This window comes from Alnus glutinosa, chromosome 1, assembly GCF_958979055.1.
Source record: "Alnus glutinosa chromosome 1, dhAlnGlut1.1, whole genome shotgun sequence".
Lineage (NCBI taxonomy): Eukaryota > Viridiplantae > Streptophyta > Magnoliopsida > Fagales > Betulaceae > Alnus > Alnus glutinosa.
The window spans coordinates 11,031,351-11,051,989 of record NC_084886.1 but is presented as its reverse complement, the minus strand read 5'-3'; the positions used below and the strand labels follow the sequence as shown (position 1 = coordinate 11,051,989).

The 20,639-nt window shown below is 35.7% G+C and overlaps 2 protein-coding genes across 2 annotated transcripts; both read left to right on the top strand.

The window, feature by feature from the left end:
• The first annotated feature begins 5,672 nt into the window (after positions 1-5,672).
• Positions 5,673-14,477, top strand: LOC133872356 (protein PHR1-LIKE 2). The gene is made up of 7 exons (XM_062309849.1): positions 5,673-5,870; positions 5,986-6,189; positions 8,116-8,192; positions 8,467-8,521; positions 9,211-9,289; positions 9,420-9,489; positions 13,853-14,477. The coding sequence occupies exons 2-7, from the start codon at positions 6,000-6,002 to the stop codon at positions 14,297-14,299; spliced, it is 918 nt and encodes a 305-aa protein (XP_062165833.1). The 5' UTR covers positions 5,673-5,870; positions 5,986-5,999; the 3' UTR covers positions 14,300-14,477.
• A 1,756-nt stretch (positions 14,478-16,233) lies between these two features.
• On the top strand, positions 16,234-20,553 carry LOC133872344 (probable calcium-binding protein CML22). The gene is made up of 5 exons (XM_062309837.1): positions 16,234-16,526; positions 19,192-19,431; positions 19,539-19,738; positions 19,854-20,028; positions 20,267-20,553. Exons 1-5 carry the CDS (start codon positions 16,511-16,513, stop codon positions 20,377-20,379), a joined length of 744 nt encoding a protein of 247 aa, XP_062165821.1. The 5' UTR covers positions 16,234-16,510; the 3' UTR covers positions 20,380-20,553.
• The last annotated feature ends 86 nt before the right edge of the window (positions 20,554-20,639 follow it).

Sequence of the window (20,639 nt, the reverse complement as noted above, 5' to 3'; positions counted from 1 at the left end):
CTGAACCTTTTGCTAGTAATTTATAAACTAAATAGAAAAATAATAATAATAATAATAATAATCTTTACTCTCTATTAATTTTCGCTCAAAGGAGATGGAGATTTGGAACTAGTTGAAATTAGGAAATTTTACACTAATTAATTGATAGAATCAATAATAGAGAAAGAGAAATATCAATTTATACTAATTATAAAAATAAAAAATTGTAATAGATTTTCAAGTGAATTAATAAGCAATATCTTAAGTCAAGAGTTAAATTTAATTTTTATTAAAAAAAAAGTTCAATTAATGAAATCTTTAAAAAACACACACACACAAAATGTATAAAGCCTCAATTATTACATTACATATGATTGAATTTGAAAATTTTGAAAAACCATTATGACCCCCAATAGAAAATATATATTATTTAATAAAAAAAAAAAAGTAGAGAAGATATATTATAGTAGAACTCATAAATAGAAACTCACACCGGGAGATATACGGAATTTCTTTTGTTTAATTTTATTTATAAAAAAAAAAATTAAAAAAAAAAAAAAAAAAAAAAAAAGTAAAAAAAAAAAGAGAGCAATATGACATTAGAAAATGATGTAATGGCAATATGACATTGCTTGTCAAGAAAGCTAAGCCCATCTTTTTATTCCTGCTTCAGTCGATGAATTTGGAAAACTATTAAGTGAGATTGCTCAATACATCGGCCAGTCAAATAAAGGTGCACCTACCACGTGTAAAACATGTGCGACAAACAAATTGCTTCATAAGTTGTAGATTTTCTAAAATATAGATAGTTGAAACTGAGAAATTTATCTAAAAATAAAATTAAAAAAAAAATAAGAAGAAATTGAGGGATTTGTTCCCCAATCACAGCTTAAAATATTAATTGTTGACTTGTTTGATAACATTTTTTCCTCTTCTTCTTTTTGTTTTCTTTTTTAAAAATAAAAAATATTAACAAACAACAAAAAACACAAAATACTTATAATTACTTTTACTTGTTCAAATAACAATTAAGGCCAATCCCACGAGCCTCTTCTCCATTCTCATTGGATCACGGCGGGAGAGCAATGAAAGATATAAAAACTTACGTTGAGTTACCCAAATCCATGTTGTATATTTGAAAGATGTTGACCTCCATGCATTTCTCATATTACAATCATTTTCCCTCTAAGTCCCCTTTCTTCTCGGTCCACAGAGACAAAATGTATAACTGGTGCCAAAAGTTCATCATTTTTTTTTTTTTTTTTTTTTTTTTTGCAATTTTGGATATTAGTAACTTGACAATTTTCTTAAGTTGTATTTAATTAGGATCCACTTGCTATAAGCCTATAACTGAACCTCAGTGGACAAATCCTACTAATACTTCCAAATTTATATATAGTGTATAGCCAAAAATTAATACAGTTTTTTTTTTTTTTAATGAAAATTCGTGATGATTTTCTGAGTGTGTGAGTGAAAATGAACTAAAGCTCTTTCTATCTCGGTTTTCTGAGTGTTTGTGGAGCATTTAAACTGTGGATATCGTGGGTATCGCTGTTATCGATCGCTCTAATAGCATGCTTCACTGCTGGGTGAGAAAGAAAATGCTGGTGAATTATAATTTGAGAAATAAACAGTTTTTGTTTGAGGTGTGACTACTCTTCTTTTTCTCATTTGTAGAGGTGTGATTCCGTCAAATTTATCTTCTTCTCTTTTTAGATCTTTGGATTGTGTGACTTAATCCCTCTTTTTTTCCCCCATTTTTCTCTATTATTTTTCTCCAAATTCTCTTTTGTCCTGCATCACATAATTTCTTGGAATTGAGGTTTATTTGTTAACGGTCTTATGGTAGTAAAATTCTTTGTCGGGTAAGTTTCGACCCGCACAAAAGGCGTAACAATTTTAGCACCGTCTCGGAGAGAAACTCAGTGAACCAAATATGAATGTGAAAATACGAACTATTTGCACCTGGACAAAAATAACCTATGAAGCTTCACTGTTCTCCGAGATTGGCATGTGTATTCATTGTTATCGTTACTTAAAAACTAATTGATTATGGTAGTGATGTAAATGACTAGTGTATGATATATACTACTTGCTTGTGATATATACCAGAAGAAATTCGAAAAAGAAGAAGGTTATAGTAATAAAGCAAGCTAAGAGTCTGTCCAAAAATGTCCATTTCATCATACATTTATACTAATTATATTTGGCTATTTAGCATGTCTGGAGCTAGCTTCCATTATTGCCTAAACTAAAGTATCTGTTTCCTTCCCCTTTTTCAGAATCTTGACATTTTATTAGTCACTTGGAGCAGTTGGCATGCAAATGGAGGGTGGTAACCACGGACAGCGCCATGTGATACATCTATATGCTGTTATTTTTAACATAAAATGGCTCTCTTTTGTTAAAAGGAACATAAAATCATGTCTTTCAAGGCACAGGATCCTGTCATTGTCCCAGATTATATTTTATAAATTTTAACGATATAGATGTTGCTGCATGGTGAATGTTTTGTCGCGTGGCATCAATACGCCTTTAGATGCAAATTGATATGTGAAGATGATCATATGTGTTGTTACCGCGCACAACAATGATGAATAATACGGAATCAAAAAAAGAGAGAGAAAATTGAGACGTTGATTTACGTTATTCGGCAATGTACTTACGTCCACATGAGTGTGTGGTTATATTTCACTATATGATTTAGGGTTACAACATAACATACTTATAAGAAAACCCTACTTGTACGGACTTATTTTGAAAAACCCCAAAACTCTAGCCGACAATTGGCATCTATACAAGGATCTCGTATTACTCTCTATGCCTAAAATAATACGAGCAACTTGCTCCAACAATATGCTGCCTTCAACTAGCTGTAACCTCGTAATGAAAAGAAGGAAGCTACATTTTAGGATCCTTAATTCACTTTTACCTATTGCCTTTGTTTACTTACCAATGGACATCTTTGATACAAGAAAAGATTTAACTAAGAATGTTATATAATCTATCAATGCATTTAAAGATGAGTGATGTTGAAGCAGCCTTAAAGAGGTAAAGGAAGAAGTCCCATCAATCATTAACATCAAAGAAAAAAGAGACGAAAAATCGGAACACAAGTCTGGTCCCAGGGCAGTGTAGCATAAAGTAATGTTTCGATGGAAAAGAAAGAAAGAAGAGAGAATAAACAGATGCAAAATAAGAGTATGGATTTTCAACTCCAAATTATCGGAAGTCAACTATTGTCCCCACTGTCTGTTTAATAATTGGTGGAAGATGGTTTTGTTGAGTTTGGCTCAAAGGTATGCTGGCAGTTTCTGGGTGGCCCAGGTTGAAGACAAAGATATGGATGAAGTCTACTGTGGTGGCGTGGGCTCAAAGGTATTCATGGCCTTTCATCGGTTGACTTGACCATAACACAGGTCCTCTCCCTCTATCAGCTCACATGCATCTAATACTGCTTTTTCTTGAAGGTGAAGAGAGAGCAACCTCCATTAACTAGTGTCTTATTCTAATTGAGAGCAACACAGCTCCTTTCAGCGGTAGGTGGAGGGGACCCTTCACCCTTATATGTTTTGGAAATTTTATTATTTTTGATATTTTTGCTGGACAAATGGAATGACTGTTGATAATTGAAATGGATTAATTATTGTTGAATATGGTAGTATTTTTATGGAGATTGATGTTACTAATTGACCCATTGACAATGCCAATCTAGAGACCTCATCCAAAATTGTTTAATCTGCATAATCCACTTTTGACAGCTTTGTTTCATATTGCAGCAACCCAAATGTTTCTTTCAACTAGTTTGGAATAGCAATAATTGACCAAAGATCAAGTACAGGTGGTCATTAAACATATATATATGTTGTTAAATATGTATGAAGATAGAAATGTATTCAATTAAAAAGTTGTGTTAAATATGTATGGAGTCTAATATGAAACAAAATAATCAATCGACTATTCAAACCCAAGCTGATGATGGTGATAGGTAAGGTGGCCAATTACTTGCATCTCAATCATCTCAATCATGTCTCAAGTGAATAGTTTTGTTAATTAATTATGATCTGCATTTGAATTACGTGTCTTGTCTGTCATCACAGCAAAAATAACAACTTATTTTCTTATTATTCCTGATTATTCTAATGATATGGACCACTTAACCCTTCATTGTGCTAGAAAAGGTACCTCACATACATAGTCAAATAGGTAATAAGTATCCAAAATTTGTTTTCTAATTTACAGGCAAAACAATTTGTTAACAATCTCTGTTTAGGTACAACCCCATTTAGCTTTAGAACTTCATTTAACTCACTGTGACCTTTTGACATTAATTTTGTCAGATGCATGAAATTTTTCTTACTTTTCTCTGCAATAAATGCAAAAAGCTTACTAAAGGCTCCATTGATTGGTGTGATTCTGCAACAGTTAGAGTTTTTTTTCTTATTTTTTTTGGCATTCAAAGTGGAAAGAGGTGGTCTTGTCAACAAGACTGAGGAACCTCCCTGCTATCACCATAATTGGAAATTTGGAAGACATTTTTGTCTGAAAGTTCATTGTCAGCTTGTTTTCCAGTGTCTGCATGAGTTTCCCTTCCAATGAATGGCAACCACTGGTACAAGTATGTGGAGGGGTCCAGACTGGCCGCCCTTTGTCTTGTTGGCCTTCTCCTCCCTTTGGACCGGCTTTGTCTGCATCATCCACCCCCACCCACCCACCCACCCAATTATTACCTTGGGTCATTTTTTAGGGTGGAAAAAAAAAAATTAGGGTTGATTATAAAATTAGTCTATGTGCTTTTGGTGTGTATCAAATTAGGGTTTTCAAAAGTGATCAAATTAGTCATTATGCTTTTGATTAGTGTAAAATCAATCATTCTGTTTACTTTCGTTAACCGACTATTTTTTCTTGATACACACCAAAAGCACGGGACCAATTTTGTATTATACAAGTGAGGACAAAATTTTCTTTTGAATTGAGTTGAAAAAACTTCTTATTACTCGGTCTATGAAATTGTTATGTATTTTTTAAATATGTTAAAAGTATATATATATAATTTAAATAGTATGTGAGAAGCACCGCATATTAAAATAGGTTAGGATTAACTCTTAAAAAATAGGGTATTCTCAATTAAATGTTCAAGTTGGGTTAGGATTTGCAATTTAAAAAAGTACGAAAAATCGCAGTTTAGCCTTTAAAATTGTGCGTTTTCAAAAAAAATACAATCTTATATGCAATTTGAAAAAACAAATTTTCTGTGTTTTTCAAAACGCAATTTTTTAAAAAACATAAATTACAAATTACTCATTTTCTACGATTTAGTTTAAAACTCTATTTTTTATTTACGAAATCGCAATGTCAAACACACCTTTCAACTCCTAATTCAGGTATGGGTCATATAGGGGTTCTAAGAATCCTTTAAGTATATCTAGAACTTACCCTTAACATATTTTATCATCAATGCCATTGCTCAACATTCTTGCAAAAAAACACAACCTTCAAAAAATTAAAAAAAAAAAAATCATTTCATTTTAACTTCTTCTTATATTCCTAATAATACTTCTATATATTTTTAAGAAATAATGGTCCCAAACGTGCCCTAAATATTTCAATAACACAAAATGAAGAAATGCCAACCAGATAACATGGTGCTACATTGATTGCCCTCTTTTTACAAAGCCTCTGGTACAGTAGTCACACACACTCCTTCAGACAAAGAGAGAGAGAGAGAGAGAGAGAGAAGAAGAGACAGGGACAGAACAGGACATCGCTGTCCAGCCTCTCTGCATGCCTTATTCACTCAATATATATTCCCTGTCTCTCAGACAACACAGTTATCTATATCTTCCTCCTTTCTTCTCTAACTGATTCGGGGCTCCGAGCCCCGAACCCAGGTACCCGTTTTCTCCCCAACCGGATCTTTCCACTTTCTTTATTGCTGCTTACTCCACTTTTTTTTTTTTTTTTTCCCTCACTTTCTCGGGAAATAAACTTCTGGGTGTTTTCCAGTGAGGCCTTCGGGAATGTACTCGGCCATTCACTCGCTCCCGCTCGACGTCGGGCACGGCGAGTTCCAGGGAGCCCTGGACGGTACGAACCTACCCGGCGACGCTTGCTTGGTCCTCACCTCGGATCCGAAGCCCCGCCTCCGGTGGACCACCGAGCTCCACGAGAGGTTCGTGGACGCTGTGACCCAGCTCGGTGGCCCTGACAGTGCGTAAACTAATACTGCTACTACTTGTCTAACACTATTACTATTCTTAGTCTTGGTTGGTTTTGTTTCTTATTCAGATTTTTTGGCTTTCATGGTTTCTAAGATTAAAATGTTGAGTTTTGTGGTTCTTGATTGTGCTTTGGTTGTTGGGTTTCGTTCTTCTTTCTACAATATTGGTGCTTAAATGCGTTTGATTTTTTTGTTGGATTAGGATATTTTTCTATATATTTATTATTTCGATTTTGTGCTTTTGGATAACGGTATAGTAGTTGGTTATTATGGTATTGATGTAGTTTTTGGCTGTGCTGAAGTTTAAGTGATTATAGGAGTGTGAGTTTCTTCATTGGCAAGCAAGATATGTTATTGCTACCATTTTCTCTTGTTTTCAAGTTTGACTACATTGTCCGTCATCATTGTTATATTTGTTATCGATTTGGTCATTATGGGTTTGGTTGTTTAGGGATTGTACTTCATGAGTTTTGGCCTAGTTCATGTTCGGGTTTTTTTTTTTCCCCAACGGCTTTTCATCCTTGGTTTTAATGCACTCCATTGCAAGTTTCTCGGATACTTCAACAAGAAGTACGGTCAAACCGATCTGTTTTGGAACCATTTAGTTCAATAATAATGGTCTACATAGTTTAGCTTTAAGACAAACTAAAGCAACAATAGTATTTTTTTATTTTTTATTTTTTTGTGCTCGAAAGAATATTCTATGATTGTTATAAAGTCTATACTAATATGTGGGTCAATGGTAGTGCAGAGATTGATGTGCAAATCTTAGTGTCCCGAGACTGCAACGTGATAATGCGATTTATGTTGTATAATTTTGATGACAGCATAATTTTTTTACATAATATTTTTTGTTATTGGTTCTTGTCATTAATAAATTAAGAACATTAATACGCCGCTACATATAAAAGAAACAGAAATTAGGATTTACTCTAAGATTAACATAGTTTCCCAACCGTGAACAAAGGACAACAAAAGAACCTGGCCAAATTGTAGGTGAGAGGAGAGCATTAGTATGGATGTGGGAAGAAAAAAAAGGATAAATTTTGCAAGAATGCAAAACTATAAAGGTAGCATTACCAGGTTCTAAGATGTGAACATGTTTGATGTGGTGCGGCCACTTTCAATGCAGACTGCAAGGTTGCAATATTTTATGCTGAATGCGCCACAAGAACATAATATGTTTCTAATTTCACTTGAATGGGTAAACTGGTTGTTAACTACTTCAGATACTATGGATGGTCTTAAGCTAGCTGGGGTTTACAGACTGCTAGATTTTCTCTATTCCTGATTGTGGCCGGAAACTTTCACCATATCCTAGCTTCCAGGATTGATGGAGCCATATCAAATCATGGAAGTTAGAATGTGTGGCAGTATCCTAATTCTATTCCTGAGTTTGTTTTCTAGTCTGGCTCTTTAAATTCAACAGAAATGTGTTGGTTGACTGCAAGTTTCTTGTGTCCTTCTAAGTGTAGTATATTGGTAACTCAGTGATTTATGACTAACTGTTGCTGTCAGGAAGTATGTTATTGTTACCTTTTAAATGTTGATCAGTTGTGCTACACGGCTTGACTGAGGCTGTCCTCGTGTTATGTTGAAAAGTAAAATTTAAGCTTCCATATGCCCTAATTTGGGAAGTGGGACATTATCTTCTACTCCAATCGTCAATCAGGATCACCTAGAAATGCTACTGGTCAATCACTAATAGAACTCAGTTTATGAACATTTTTTCAGGCTTATGGTTTCGTTGCTCAATTTGGACCCGTGTTGATTTGTATTGCACCTAGCTCTGCACATCTGCTTTTGTTTGGCCAATAACTATATGCCATTTGACAGCTAGTTTCTTCTATAAGATTTTGGAATTCTTGATAAACTGTTGTTTGAACTCTCTGGTGCCATGTTGATGTGCATTGCAGAAGCAACACCTAAGACTATTATGAGAACAATGGGAGTAAAAGGGCTCACCCTTTATCACTTGAAATCACATCTTCAGGTTTGTTGTTATTGTACCCTCTTCTAATTGAGCCTGATTGTCCACTTGTGTATGCCTTTTTTATTGGCAAGATAATCTGAAAGAGAGAGAGAGTGAGGGGGGACACACACACACACACAGACTTAGGGGATACCAAAAGTTTGAGCACATGATTTTAAACTCATTTTGTATCTCGTTTGCAATCAACTCCTGGTCTTTTCCTGCCCCATAACATGTGGTAATTTGGTGTGGTATATTCATTGCTTTTCCTGTCTGTGATGCCCTATTCTTGCAGAAATATCGCTTGGGAAAGCAATCTTTCAAGGACTCAATTGAAAACTCAAAGGATGGTATTTACCTTAAATCTTCATTACATTTTTTATTTTATTTTATTATTATTTTGCATGTTCTCTTATAAGTATGCCACCCATCCCCTACCCATTCCCAATGTTATAAGGAGATTTTTGAATGTCTTCATGATCCTTATATAATAGAAGGAAAATACCAGAAATTTTATGAGAACATCCAACGAAAAGAGCCTATGGAAGAAACTTTCAGAACACCCAGGGTATAATTTTTGGGCATGTTTTTATCACTAATTTTGTTTGAAGAAACTACTCTATTCAGCAGGTGCAGGACTAGGGTTTTTAAATAGAAGGTTCCATTTTTATTTTTGGCAGAGAAATAAAAGGTCCTTTTCAGGAGTTTTAAGATAACTATGGAATACTTCTTTTTCTTTCGGCATTTGTCTTCTTCAGTTACTTAATTTTTTAATTTTAATTTTTATTATGCATGTGTTTAAGGTCAAAACAGGATGCATGTGCCAAGAAAAATTCTTGAAAAAGTAGTTCTTCTCAACTGTAAATTGGTCAGCCTTTTCACTGATTTGATGTGCTCAACTATTATAATAGTGCTTTGTTGTAATATGGAAGCAAGTTAGTATTTACCACATCAGATGGTGGAAATGGCCGATGATATTGGTGACAAGTAGCAGCATTTGAGTTTTTTATTGATTAATGGTCTGCATTTGGGATTGCAGCTTCCTGCATTGCGGAAAGTCAGGATACTGGTTCGTCTTCGTCGCCATCATCAAGAATGATGACACAGGATATGAATGAGTAAATAATCTTTTCCTTTGTCTCTTCGAGAACTTGTTAATCCCCCTCATTTCTTTTCTTTTCTTTATTTTTTTGTTGGTAAGAACTTGTAAATCCATGTCTTCATGCTTCATTTTCATCTTTCAAACAGTGGTTACCAAGTTACTGAGGCATTGCGATTACAAATGGAAGTCCAACGAAGACTGCATGAGCAGCTGGAGGTTAGTTTCTTTCTTGTGTCTGGTTGGCTACTAAAATGCAGCTTACTATGTTTTTAGGTTAGCATAAACCAGTTTGGGCATGCATTCAATAATTTACCTACCGACATGCATGAGCCATAAATGTAATGAAGTCAAAAAACAACAAATCACTTCTGAGAATTTTCTCAAACTCCAAGGATTTAACATAATTGCTTTTACTTTATCTTGGATAATTACACTATAATTGCAGACATTTGCATAAGTCTTATTGTAAGCTAAGCTAAATGCAACCTTAACCTGAAATACAGTTTTTGGATTTCCTTTTATAAGTTTGTTTGTTTTTTTTTAAAAAAAAAAATAAAAATAAGTAAAGCAAATTTATTAAAAACGCAAGGGGCACAACTCAAGTATACAAGAAGGAATACCCAACAAGATCATGAACCAAGGGAAAAGAGCACAAAAGGCTGCAAAGTTAGAGGCGTCAAAAAGGGCATTAACAGAGATCCATTCAAAGAGGGATTTTTTAAGGAAACAAAGCTGTAGATCTGAGATCATCTTCTTGCAATCCTCGAAATTTTGAGCATTCCTTTCTCTCCAAATGCACAACATTAAACAAAAAGGGATTACATTCCAAACAACATTAAGATTATTCTGACTAAACCTTCTTTTCCAACACGCTAGGAGCTCCACCACCTGCCTCGGCATTACCCACTATACTCCAAACATTCTAAATACCAAATTCCACAAGTCTCTCACAATATCACAATGAAGAAAAGGAGATGATGGAGAGTTTCTCCACTTTTTTGGCACATACAACATCAATTTATCACAATGTGTGCTGCTTGTGTAACAACCCAGAGAAAGCGCTAACCACATCTACGCTTTCACTCCAAAAAGATTAGTCAATTTGGAGTCCTTTAAAATAGCTTATAATGCCCAGTCTTGCCTAGTAAGGAACCAATGTGGAACTCAGCACTAATGGATACCTTTATAATGTACTCACTTTATGTGGGTTATTCATCTTCCCAATGTGAGGTTGGAGTGTTACAATCTCTTCCCCTTAAATCCTTGACGTCCACGTCAGGGCAACATCATGCAGTATTCAAGTATCATATAACGTTACTAAGTTGTTCTGATACCATTTGTAACGATCAAGGGAAAGTGCTAGTTACTTTTGTACTATCACTCCAAAAAAACTAGTTAATTTGGAGCTTCTCTAAACTCATTTATAAAGCATGATCTCACCTAATAAGGAACCAATGTGGGACTTAGTACCGATGAATATCTTTATAATCTACCCACTATGTGGGCTATTCATCTTCCCAATGTGGGAGTAGGGTGTTACAGCTTGCAGATATTATCCATAGGGAAATTTTTTCCTAAAGAAGTTGTTCACGTGAACAAAGCCACCCTCAAGGGAGCCTTGGGTCTCTAGATACTCTTCCAAGGGAAAGGGTAGTCAATGTTGTAGAGGAGAACTTTGTAAAATGTTCTAACCTCAAAAAATTGTTTTTTGGAAGGAACCCAACAACATTTGTCTTCATCTCCCCGACTTCTCCTAGCAAAATATAGAGCATTGAGAAAGGAAGCATATGATCCTACACCAGAGCATCCCTATCCCTTGCAATGCAAAAAAGCTCCATAAAGGATTCCTTTAGAGGGCAATCCTCACACCAAGTGTCATGCCAAAACCAGGTCCGAGAGCCATCACCCACCCGGATAGTAACAAACCTAGAGAAAGTATCTCAGCCCCTCCTAATATGTTTCCAAAGATTTACTCCATAAGGATTAGAAACAACTTTAGAGCACCATTCGCTCCCCAAACTTCCATATTTTTTTATCTACGATCTGACGCCAGAGAATCTTTCTCTCCACAACATATCTCCAAAGCCACTTTCCCAATAGAGTTTGATTGAAAGTGGTTAAGCTCCTAATCACCAAACCTCCAAGACTAAGGGGAGTACAGACCTACTTCCAACTAACAAGATGGAACTTGAGCTCGTTTCTCAAGCCACCTCATAAGAAATCCCCTTGCAATTTTTCTATCCTATTATCAATCCTGATCAGGATAGGGAAGAGGGAAATGAAATATGTAGGCAAGTTGGAAAGTGTGCTCTTGATCAACTTAATCGACCGCCCTTTGAAAGATAGTCTTTTCCACCTTGCTAATCTTCTCTCCATCTTCTCAATAATTGTTTCCGAAATAAATCTAGCCTTGAAAGGAGCATCCTAAGGGAGGCCCAAGTATTTTAACGGCATAGATGAAACCCTACAAACCAGATTCCAAGTCAAGACATTCACATTCGACACACAACCAACAGGAACCAACTCAGATTTAGCCAAGTTAATCTTCAACCCTGAAACAACTATAAAGCAAAGGAGAACACATCTCAGATAACGAAGATTATCCCTAGCAACCCCATAGAAAATAATGGTATCATCTGCAAAAGATGAGAGAACTAGTGTATCGTCATTCCTAGCCCCCATGGAAAAGTCAAAAATAAAACCCCCAGTCACAAAGACGGCCATCATTTTACTTAAAGCTTCCGTAACAATTACAAAAAGTAAAGGGGATAGAGGAGCACCATGTCTCAAACCATGAGAGCTACTAAAAAAGCCACTGGGAGTACTATTAATTAGAATAGAAAACGGAACTATGAAAATGCAATGCTCAATTCAACTCTGTTATTTCTCCCCAAATCCACATCTCCTTAACATGTAGAGCAAAAGATCACAGTTGACATGGTCATAAGCCTTTTCTAAGTCCAATTTACATAACACTCCTGGCTCCCCCGATTTGAGACAATTATCTATGCGTTCATTGGCAATAAGAACATAATCTAAAATCTAACAACCTCTGATAAAAGCATTTTGAGTCTTCAAAATGATATGCTCCATAACAAATTTCAATCTATTAGCCAAAACCTTCGCAATAATCTTATAAATGCCACTAACCAAGCTAATAGGTTGAAAGTCTCTAATCTCAACAACTCCCACTTTCTTAGGAATAAGGGAAATGAGGGTCACATTCAAACTTTTGACGAATTTGCCACGTTCATGGAACCCAAGAAACACCTTCATAACATCTTCTTTGATAGCATCCCTGCAAGATTGGAAGAAAACCGCAAAAAAAAACCATTTGGACCTGGCACCTTATCCCTATTCAACTCTTTTACCCCTTCGAATACCTCCCCTTCCTCGAAAACTCACTTCACCCAAATAGCCTCCTCCTCACTAAGAGAGTGGAAAGGAAGACCATCCAAATTTGGCGCCAAATTTCGTTCTCATTAAAGAGCAGAGTGAAAAATTGGACTATATGCTTCTTAATCTCAATCGGATTAGAAGGGATGTCACCATTGATAACCAAATTCTCTAACGAATTACATTTTCTATTAGAGTTAGCCACCCAATGGAAGAATTTGGTATTTTTATCCCCCTCTCTAAACCACAACACGCCTGACTTTTGCTTCTAGCTCACCTCCTCCAAAAGAATTGTCTTCCCCAGTTCATCTCTAGTCTCATCCTTCCTCACTTTCTCCTCACTAGAAAGCAGTCTTTGTTCTTCAATTCCATCTAGCCCTTTTAAACCATCAAGAATAGCCCTTTAATTCTTTTTCACGTTAACAAACTCCGTATCATTCCACATTTTTAAGTCATCTTTAAGAGCTTTTAGTTTTTGGGCCAAAATGAAGCTAGGACAGCCATGAAAACAATAGGAAGATCACCAATGCCTCACCTTCCTCACGAAACCATTTGTTTCAGCCACGTGTTTTCAAATTTAAAATAACTTCTAGCCCTCTAAAAGTCACCACAATCAAGAAGAATGGGGATGTGCAGGTTGGTTGGACTGCTAAATTAGGATTTTTAAGAAGCATGGTTGTGCATGAAAAATCTGGGAAAGCCATGCCATAGATGACAAGGGGGGTGTGGTCAGTGGAGATGTGAGAAAAGGAGAGAAGGGTGGAGGTCCATCTTGTGTGCATATGAGAGTGCCCATGTAAATGGGCGCAAAAACCACCCCTTCTGCATAGGCTAAGGGTATTTATAGGCAAGTCCGCATCTGTGGCCTACACACGTGCAGAGTGGTCCATGATATTCTCTAAGAATGAGAGGCACGTATCCTATGGTTTACTATTTCTTCTTGGGGATATACCGACCAAATAAGGAGTCCCCATTGACATAACTGCTTTTGGGGTCACATGTCAGTTATTAGTAATTGACCTTTTTCCCATGAACCACCAAACCAGTCTCCTTGAAAAACCTACAGGCTGGCGTAATGATATAGTATGATGTGGCATATTTTTCCACTTAAGCGCTCTCACCTTGATGGCCATGGCCTAAATATTTTTAACAAAGTATTACTTAATGGTTTTCTTCAAAGCAGGTGCAGCGTCATCTACAACTTCGGATTGAAGCGCAAGGCAAATACCTGCAGTCAATACTTGAGAAGGCTTGCAAAGCTCTGAATGACCAGGCTGCTGAATCTGCTGGGCTTGAAGCTGCTAGGGAAGAGCTCTCTGAACTGGCAATCAAGGTTTCCAATGACTGTCAAGGATTGGCTTCCCTAGAGACCGTGAAAATGCCCTACTTGCCCGAAATTGCTGCAGCTTTAGAGAACAATAGCACTTCAAATCTGCCAACTCGCATTGGCGACTGCTCTGTGGAAAGCTGCTTGACATCAACTGGAAGCCCAGTTTCTCCAATGGCAATGGGTTTGCAGGCTGCTGCTTTGAAGAAGAGATCAAGGCCCTTGTTTGGTAATGGAGACTCATTGCCCTTGGAGGGTAACATGCGGCAGGATATAGAATGGATGATGACTAATATTGGATGAATTGTAGGACATTTCCTTATTGAAATGGAAACCTTTTTCTTTTCTTCTTTGTCCAGTAGATCTACATGTTCCAGCCTTTTAGTCAACTATATCTTCAGTGGTCTGTATATTCTTGAGGTAGATCTTTTAAATGTGGGAAATGCCTTTATTTTAGAGTTGGGAAGTACCCTTTTTCACCTGCGTCACTAGCAAATTGGTTTGCAATTGACGGCATTGATTGTGTCACAAAGGTGATGAGAAGCAGAATACCTTTTTGTGTGTGCGTGTTTTTTTTATCTTTTCTTCAACTAAGTAGACTAGCAGGACACATAGCAAATTTTACAAAAGGATTGATACCATCTAATTAATCTGTCTACAAAGAAAACTATAAGCAACTTGAAGGAATGTGGTTTAAAGTTGACTAGTGTTGCTCTCCCCCTATGAATTTTCAATTGTGGAAACCTGTTTTTCTAGGAGAAATGATATATGCCATATTTTTCTATATTTTTTTTTATTTTTCATTTTTTTGCGTGATGCTAAGGTTACTATACAATTGAGATGGCATCATGATGAACATCATCTCTCGATATATTTTATTATTATTATTATTTTACAAGTGATGATGTTTATTTTCACGTCATCCCAATTTTAACGAGGACCGATCTAATAGTTAGTTGAAATTACTACGTTAGCATTGTGAAATACTTATGATATAAAAATATAGCTTTTAGTATTACTCTTTTCTTAGTGTTTATTTCTTTGTGCAACCTTTTCCAATTCCAGGCTTTTTTTTAAAAAAAAAAAAAAAAAATTGACTGTTTTTTAGATTTCGAGTTGAATCATTATTGGATAAGATTTTAAAAGTCAAGTTAATACGAGAGGATACGATAAAAATAGGAGTTTTTGCATAGAGTAATGATTCACTACTACCTAAATATACAACTTTTCACCACCTTGTCTATGTGGCAAGGTGGTCCCCCACCTTAATTTATTTTTAAAAAATAAAAAAACTAAAAAAGTAGTGGGGGACCACCTTGCCACGTAGACAAGGTGGTGAAAAGTTGTATATTTGGGTGGAATTGAATCATTATTCTTTTGCATATAGCATTATCCACATACACAAGTTGGACAAGTAGAGCATTAGAAGCCCAGCGAAGATAAACAGCCTAGAGAGAAAGAACCAGGCCATGAGGTACGGGCCTATGAAGCCGAATAAAGCAATTTCCCATCGGACCAATTAGTCATTTTCCATTTTGAACCCCACCCCCCCCCCCCCCCCCCCAAAAAAAAAAAAAAAAAAAAAAAAAAAAAAAAAAAAAGAGAGAAAAATATGTCATTCAAATATTATCTTTCCAACGTACCTTTCAATTCCCACCTCCCATTTCACAAATTAATAAATATGAAGTAAAAACTTTTAAAGGACAAGATTAAATAGTAGAAAAAATATTCCAGACCTATGTGTTTTTTTAGATTTTTTTTTTTTTTTTTCATTTTAAACCTCAATTTTTAATTTCCACAAAATTCTAAACTTGACCTTCAAAAAAAAAAAAAAAATCTGAGACCTCTAACATCTTTTCCTTCCATATAAACAATAACATGATATGAAAAATATTATTATATGCTTTCCATTAAAAAAAAAATGGATTGGCAAGTTTTTTTTTTTCCTTTCTTTTTAAAAGGTTATTTTAAAAATTTTGACATCTTTAATTAAAATTTAACAAAAAATTTAAACAAATAACCGACATTGCAAAGTTTTCAAATATGACAAACCGGTGTTATAATTTATTTTAAAATGAAAAATATGATTGCGAAATAATAATAATAATAATAATAAATTATAAATAATTTTACGTAGTTTAATAATTGTTGTCAATCATTTTTTTGTTATGCGTGTTTATGCTCTTATCCATTTACCTGTTTACACTCATGATTTTCAGTGGAATCAAAGTCACGTCGAAGTTAGAAGAATGGAATGGTAAAAAATCTAAAAAGGAGTAGATATTAGATGAAAAGGAAGGCACATTTGGGTTGGAGCTGCATCTTCTCCAAAGCAATGATGGCATCTCCACTTACTTTATAGGAACCCCCGTTTTGCTTCTCTTCTTTATATGATTAATTACCTTTCCCTTTTCTCTTTTGCTTCCTGGGTACTTCTCTTTTTTGGCTCATTTTGTTCTTTCTTTGCGACCCTTTTCGTCTCTTGCAACACCAAGCTGCTTCTTCTTTCACACCATGAAGGTTTCTCCGGGTGAGTCTTTTTTTTTTTTTTTTGGGGGTATTATTTTCCAAATTTTCATCCTGTGCTCTTCAATCTGTGAGCTGTTTTCTTGTGATCTAGACTGGGCATTGCTAGAAAATTTATGGGTTTGGTTTTTTGGGTTTTGTTTGTGAAGGTGGTCGCATATATAGTTCAGGGTTATTGTAACGTTCTTTAAGTTGTTAATTTAGCTTATTCATTTATTTATCTTTTCGTTTTCCTTTTGTATAGTATGTCAGACGAAGTGTGATTATATTTCTTTCAAGTTTTTAGTTGGGGGTTCTAAATATGTTCTTGTTAGTTATTAAGCTGATTCAGTTTGAATTGTTTTTTTTTCTCCCTAAAACCTTATAAATTTGATCCATTTTTACTGTAACTTTTGGTTCTTTCTTCGTTGGCATCGTGTGACCAGCAGTTTTGGAAAAGGAATAATCTGATTGTCATATTTTCCTAAAAGATATTGTGATTCTTATAAATATTATGCTTAGTCTGAAATTTGAGTGTCAGTTTGGTTCTTACATTTTAAATTTGAACAATTTATTTGTTCAGTAGGTAGTGACAAATAAATCCTTCAATTATAGTTTCTGTTACATCTTATTGGAGTTAATCACATGCTATGCATGTAACTTTTGGCACATCAACCGTAATTTTTAAATGAGATTAGTAAACCTATCCATCTAAAATTACCATTAACCATCAGCTTTTTCATCCCTCTAACTGAAGACATGCTCGAACGGCTTATGTCTTCCCCTGTATCTCCAATCCATACCAGAACCTGTTCCAAGTTATGACAATCCTGAAGAGCTGCCATTGGCAGAGAAGTCAGAAGCTCTTCTCTGGGCTGCCTCTAATAGAGAAACTTGTTCTCGATGTTTGTAGGAATGTGATAGGGTTTGTTGGGCCTTCGATCACTACTGCGTTGGTTGTTATTGTTTGACCTTTTAGCTTGGAGATTGGAGCGAGAATCCCTATCATTATTGGTGCTAATATTAGCACGGTTGACAGTATTAGAAGGAGCTAGATTGACTGAGAGGGCTGTGGCTTCTGTTGCAGTGATGGAAGGAGACACTGTATTTCTTGCTGCTTCTCCTCTTGGCGAACCAAGGCATAAATTTTTGTAGCATTCGGAAAAGGATCCATTAGCAAAATCTGACTACGAAGGGCTGAATATCGTTTATGGAGCCCTTTGGAGGAATTCCATTAGCAATCCTGTTGCTGCTGCGTGGTATTTGCTTTACCAAGACCGCAAGTGCAAGGCTTTATTACTAAGTGAATTCAATTCATCCCATAGTGCCTTCATTTTTGTAAAGTAGGTAGAAACAGATGACTCTTCCTTGTTTCAAAGATGAGATTGACCATTTGAGTTGATAGATTTTGGGCATTTGTTTGGGCGAAACGCTCCCTAAGATCAAGCCATATTTCTTCAGCAGATTCAGCAAGAGTATACTCCCACAAATGTCACTTTCTGTAGAATTAAGGATCAATGAGCTTTACTAAATCATCGCGCCAATTAGTAGGTGATTTTGAAATAATTATTTTCCTAGAATATGCTGCAATCCTCTTTATAAAAATATGTAGAAAACATCAATTGCTTTACGCAACATTTAGAGGTTGATCCCTCGAAGTGATCAATTGGAGGTCCGATTCCCTTGAAGCAGTTGATTTATTCATTTTTCCATTTATTTATTTTATTTTCAACCGATAGAAACCTTTGGGTTCCTATCAAAATGTGAAGGATAGTGAGTTAGTGTTGAAAGCGCTTGAGTCCAAGTGTTGGAAGCTGAAACTAGGGCAGTTTCATGTATACAAAGTGCTATCAGCACGAGGTTAAATTTGGCAATTGAGGCTCTACCAAGACCATCGGCACAATAGCAAACATCTCTTTGCTACCAGCACTAGTACACTCCACTATCACATCATGTGCATTGTGACTGCTGCTACCATTAAGACTAAAATTGCCACAGCTCAACCATATGTATCTCTTAAAGTATGATTGTTGCTTCAGTGTATGTCATAAGCACCACGTCTTTAGTGTCACAACTTGCATCAGAATCAATACTGCTGCTGCTACACAATTATTACCAGCTCCAAAGGCTTTACTATCACCACCTCCACTATGACATTGTTAGCTTTGCTGCCAAAACATCACCACCCTATGTCCTTTCCTGTTTGCCCTTAAAATAATAAGAAAGAAAACTCTTTCCTATGCAATATTACACTTTCCTTTACTTTCCCATGTTCTTTCTGAAATCCAAAAGAAAACCTATGCTAGAAATAAAGATTTTTTTTTTTAATCGCAATTTGGTCAGATAAATAGAAAGTAATATCAAAAGGCATGTTTAGTAGTGCATGGATAAGGTGAGATAGAAACTTGTTTCCAAATTGTGAAAATTCATTAATGTGTCAAAATATTCTTCCCTGTGTTGCCATACTATGCTGCTGAGATAATTAAGGCAGCTTGAATAACCTGTCAGCATTTTGATTCTTGTCCTCTCTCGAATGTATTTTTTAAATGTTATATGGTCATATAATGCAATGATTATCTTAAAATGTAACTGGTGAAGCAATTGATCAGATGTAAGATGTACAAGACGTGTTCTGGGTTTCATCATATATTTTGAGCTTAAATTGATTCCTCATTGTGTTTCATTTAAAGGCACATCTCACGGTTGCCCTTCTCTGAAGTCTTTGTCCATCAAAGTGGGAAGCATGCTTTGCCCTTGTGGTTCACCAAACAAGTATAAGAGGTTGGATGCTAAGCTTGAAAGGAAAATGGCTGAGGCCAAGAGAGTTTCATCGGGACATCACAATTTCAAGTCACTTGACAGCATAATTATGAAGTTCCCTCAGTTCAAGGAGGGATTGAAAAAGATAAGAGCTGTGTTTGAACAATATGGTAAGTCTTAGACTGGGTTGATTCCCCTTTCCCTAAGCTTTTCCCAATTCGAATTTGTTATCAAGAAAGTTTACTTAAAAGTGGTTATTTCTCTCTCTCACTCATAGATGAGGACTCTAATGGAACCATTGACCGAGAGGAACTAAAGAAATGCTTACAAAAACTGCAACTCCATCTGACAGAGGAGGAGGTTGAGGATCTTTTCCATTCATGTGACATTGATGGCAGTGAAGGGATACAATTCAACGAGTTCATTGTTCTTCTTTGTCTCATCTATCTCCTGAAGGAGCCTTCTTCCTCTCATACTGTATTTACGATAAACTTTTTATTAATTCTTCAATTTATCTCAGAGTTAAACATGTGTAGCGAATATTGGACTAATCAAATATATACATATACAAATGGTTTGGATTTTGTTTCAGACATCAAGGTTAGGCTCGCCACAGCTTGAAGCGACTTTTGACACCATAATTGAAGTATTCTTTTTTCTGGATAAAAATGGAGATGGAAGGCTGAATAAGAAAGACGTGGTCAAGGCATTGAATGAGGCTTCTCCTTGGGAGAAATCCCCTTCTCACATCACCAGGACCCGATTCAGTATGAATTTTGCTTCACTAGCTGTACTCTGGCTTTTGTTTTGGTTTCTTTACTCCCTACTTCAAATTAAAACTTGCCACAACCCCCCTTTTCCCTCTAAAGCCCTTTGCTCCGCTCGTTTTAGCATTTCTAATCAGACCTGGCTACGTCTTTTCTTGCTGAAGTTTTTTATTCCTCCTCTCAATTTTATATCATATTGGTTTATTTATTGATGTATTATATTTTTGAATGAATGCAGAAGAAATGGACTGGGACAGGAATGGGAAGGTCAGTTTCAGGGAGTTCCTCTTTGCTTTCATCAACTGGGTTGGGATCGAGACAGATGAAGAAATACCTGGGACAGAAACTTAAACAAATAGAGGGCAGGTATAAATGAACAGGATGTGAAGACTTCACATTGATACATTTGTATACACCAACTATCTTGAATTTGTAAAGGCTTTGTCTCTAGCTTTTGTCATTTATGATTTCTTTTCAAATGTTTGAATTCTGAGCCATCTTATGTATCACGATGATGTTTGAATCTGTTCGTTTCCATATTCTCCAAATTTTATTGGAAAAGCTTTTGTATAAATGGTTCTTGGCAATGGATAGGGCAGTCATTTGGATAT